The sequence below is a fragment of the Nematocida ausubeli genome (assembly GCF_000738915.1).
Source record: "Nematocida ausubeli strain ERTm6 chromosome Unknown supercont2.5, whole genome shotgun sequence".
Classification (NCBI taxonomy): domain Eukaryota; kingdom Fungi; phylum Microsporidia; genus Nematocida; species Nematocida ausubeli.
The window spans coordinates 16,690-19,731 of NW_026515638.1; the positions used below are offsets into that span (position 1 = coordinate 16,690).

General features: G+C 32.1%; 3 protein-coding genes across 3 annotated transcripts; all 3 read right to left on the bottom strand.

Annotated features, from left to right (window-relative positions):
* Nucleotides 1-707: 707 nt before the first annotated feature.
* On the bottom strand, nt 708-1,082 carry NESG_01976 (uncharacterized protein; the record flags this gene model as incomplete). Its single annotated transcript, XM_053049591.1, has 1 exon — nt 708-1,082. The coding sequence occupies one exon, from the start codon at nt 1,080-1,082 to the stop codon at nt 708-710; it is 375 nt and encodes a 124-aa protein (XP_052903762.1).
* Nucleotides 1,083-1,326: 244 nt separating this feature from the next.
* Nucleotides 1,327-1,518, bottom strand: NESG_01977 (uncharacterized protein; the record flags this gene model as incomplete). The annotated part of the gene is made up of 1 exon (XM_053049592.1): nt 1,327-1,518. The coding sequence occupies one exon, from the start codon at nt 1,516-1,518 to the stop codon at nt 1,327-1,329; it is 192 nt and encodes a 63-aa protein (XP_052903763.1).
* A 680-nt stretch (nt 1,519-2,198) lies between these two features.
* NESG_01978 (uncharacterized protein) lies at nt 2,199-3,041 on the bottom strand (the record flags this gene model as incomplete). The annotated part of the gene is made up of 1 exon (XM_053049593.1): nt 2,199-3,041. A coding segment is annotated over one exon (843 nt), but the record flags the coding sequence as incomplete, so codon positions are not given.
* Between the last annotated feature and the right edge of the window lies 1 nt (nt 3,042).

Here is a 3,042-nt window from a genome sequence, read left to right on the forward strand (position 1 = left end):
CAATGTATTTAAAAATGACAGAGTACTTAAGACAAATTTATTATAAGTGCAGAAGCCAAGAGTATTTTTTCTAAAAATAAAAGTTGTTTTCTTAGCACTTGGAATTATATTTAGCTACTATTCACAGGCCATGGTACTCTTGTCATTAAGGCACACAAATACATATCAAGCTGGAATTATATAGAACAAGTGAGCTTGAAGATTATACACAGTTGGGTTTCTTTCTTCTTGCGATATTAGACTTCGCTTCTTCTATTCAAAATTCCTTTATTTCTTTTTCTCTATTTATAGACTACTAGCAATTAATTTATTGGTAATAAGCAATTGTTAAAAGATATAGACAAAAGGAGAGAGTATGTTAGCGTGGTAAAATCTCTCACCATTATTATGAGAATCCAAGAATTCATCAATGTTATTTCCACTTTCCCAAAGATTGTTCGTATATCAGAAGACCGCTAATTGTAAGCAAATATTAAAAGAAGCGGTACATACGAACAGTAAGAAATACATCTATACAAATGCAAAAGGGCACAGTCACCAAAAACATCCACATAGTAAATATAAACCTCTCTTGGCAACTGCCCTATATATTATAGACTACTATCTTCTGACTGGAACTTCGTCCCTCTTTTGAACACATTAGTTTTATTATTCATTTTAGTATAGTTCCTTGGTTATTCATGGGCTTTTTGTCTTTTTTTGTTTTTTTATGTATTTTCGTATTTAGTTTGTGGCTTACTATTTATAGCTGGAATAACTTTAGCACTTTTTATCATCTTATATATCTCTAATATGAGACTTGTATGCTTTTCATGCACGTCAAGCATGGTACATAAGATGTTTCTAAGATTCTGCACGCCCTCTGCGTACAGTTCTTGTGCTGTTTTAATCGTATCTGTTAAAACAACCAGGTCTTTAGCATGTTTTTCATATATCATAACCCGCGAAAGTTTTTTTGCATACTCTGCATTACTTCTACGCACTAAACACATCATAGTCTTTTTTTCAACCATAGCATTTAGATAGTTTTTATTCTTTTTCAAGAACTCCTTAAATAATCCTGCGCTAACTTCTGTATGCATGAAGCGTGTACTTCATGCGGTATCTTCTGATTCATGCAAATTGTTTAAGTCATTGGCCAAGTCATTGTTTAATTCAGTGTAGTCCTTTCTGGCTTCCTGCAAATACTCCTTTAGAGTTTTTATTTCTTCACTTATAGCATTCACTATATCCACTCTAGTTTTTTTAGTTCATCTTCTATAAATGGCGATCTTTTAATGCTACATTCATCTTCTTCTGGAGCTTTTAGTGATGTTTCCATGTTTTTTAATAGACATATCTGATTGTTATATTTTTTAAAAGGTTTTCTATTTCTTCCTTCATATAAATTGCTTCTTTTAACTTATCTTGAAGGGTTTTGTTTCTGGTTATATCTTCTGCCTTCTCATATTCTGTGTTCAATTTATTATTTTTTTCTTCAAAGCATACAGCTTTATTACCATTTGCCTCTTGCAGCATATCTTTTTTTCCGGGATTTTTGCACTACAATTATAGGAAGCACCTTTGGATGTTCCTATATCTGCAGAATGGTTGCCTAAATGTAATGTGGAACTGTCTCTCTCACCATAAATTGCTTTATCTCTTTCTTTCTATATGAAATCTAGGCCATTATCTTTTACCATTGAGCCACATATATCCTGGTAATTTGCAGCACTCACTGCAAGCTTTCCTTCCATTAAATACACACCAATCACAATTGCACAGAGTATTTTTATTACGCATAATGCATGTTTCATACTATTACTTAATTTCTTAAAAGGAGTCATTGTTAAACTTTTAGTGTTGCCAGTAGCTCTATATATAGTAGTAATTTTAAATAAATTTTTATCTTTAGTTTTCTTAGTTGGCAACAGAAACTAAATACTTCTATTGCAAGAAAATATTTAAAAATAGTACATGCAAAAAATAAAGAAAAAGTCAAGTACAGGACTGTAACATCAAAGTACTTTATGTGGCATACTTGCGAAAGGAGTAAGGCTGTATATGGCAGCTAAGTAAGAACAGCATCTTGTTAAGTGAAAAGCCTTTCTGGCATACAACCGCATTAAATATCTAGATCTTTTGAAAAATTATAATTTTATTGAAAATACTGCTCTGTTGGAGCTAAACATGCAGATAATTTGTGGCATACTTCATTGCTAATAGGAATACATTTCTAAATACTTTTGCTTTGATTCTTCTATCTTTAGCTGGTTTTTGAGTTTTAAGTTCTTGGCTGCAAGCTCTGGAATCAGATAGTCTAAATTATTATAATTTGACAAGTCACTATCCATAATGATATTGTCGTTTGAATAGTTTCTGTCTATAGATGCACATAGAGTCTTTATGGCGTTCATTATCTTTTTAAGAACTTCTACACACTTTTCGACTATTTCCTGTTCAGAGTCTTCTTGGGCTTTATATTTAACAGATTTTTGAAGATCTAAATTTCTTCTTACGCGAACTAAATAACCCGAATAATGGCTGTCTTGCGGATTTGCAGGAGATTTTTTAATATCATTTAGTGCCTTTAGAAGACTAGTTCCTAAATATTCATTGGGTGTTTTGGGTACAAAAATATCAAAAGTTATACTTTCCTTTGATGTGGATTTTTCTTTTTTCACTCCCGTTTTTGGAGGGGTGTGTGTCGATGTTGAAGTATTTAGATTTGAGCCTACTTTAGAACCATTTCTTTGCTCAACTATTTCATCTAATTTCTTCTGTTTTTTTGGATTTCTTGTGATCTGTAAAGAGGTATTTCCTGGTCGGGAGCTTTCTTCACTTGGCTTAGGATATAACATTGCAGAAACATTTAACATCTTGTTTATCTTGGAAATATAATTTTCTGTAGAAGATGCAGCATCACTTAGTTGAGAAGAAGTAGTTTTTGTAGAAGGCGCAATATTATTTAGTTGAGAAGGAGTGGTTTTGGTAGAAGATGCAATATTATTTAGTTGAGAAGGAGTGGTTTTTGTAGAAGGTGTAGTATCACTTAGTTGAGAA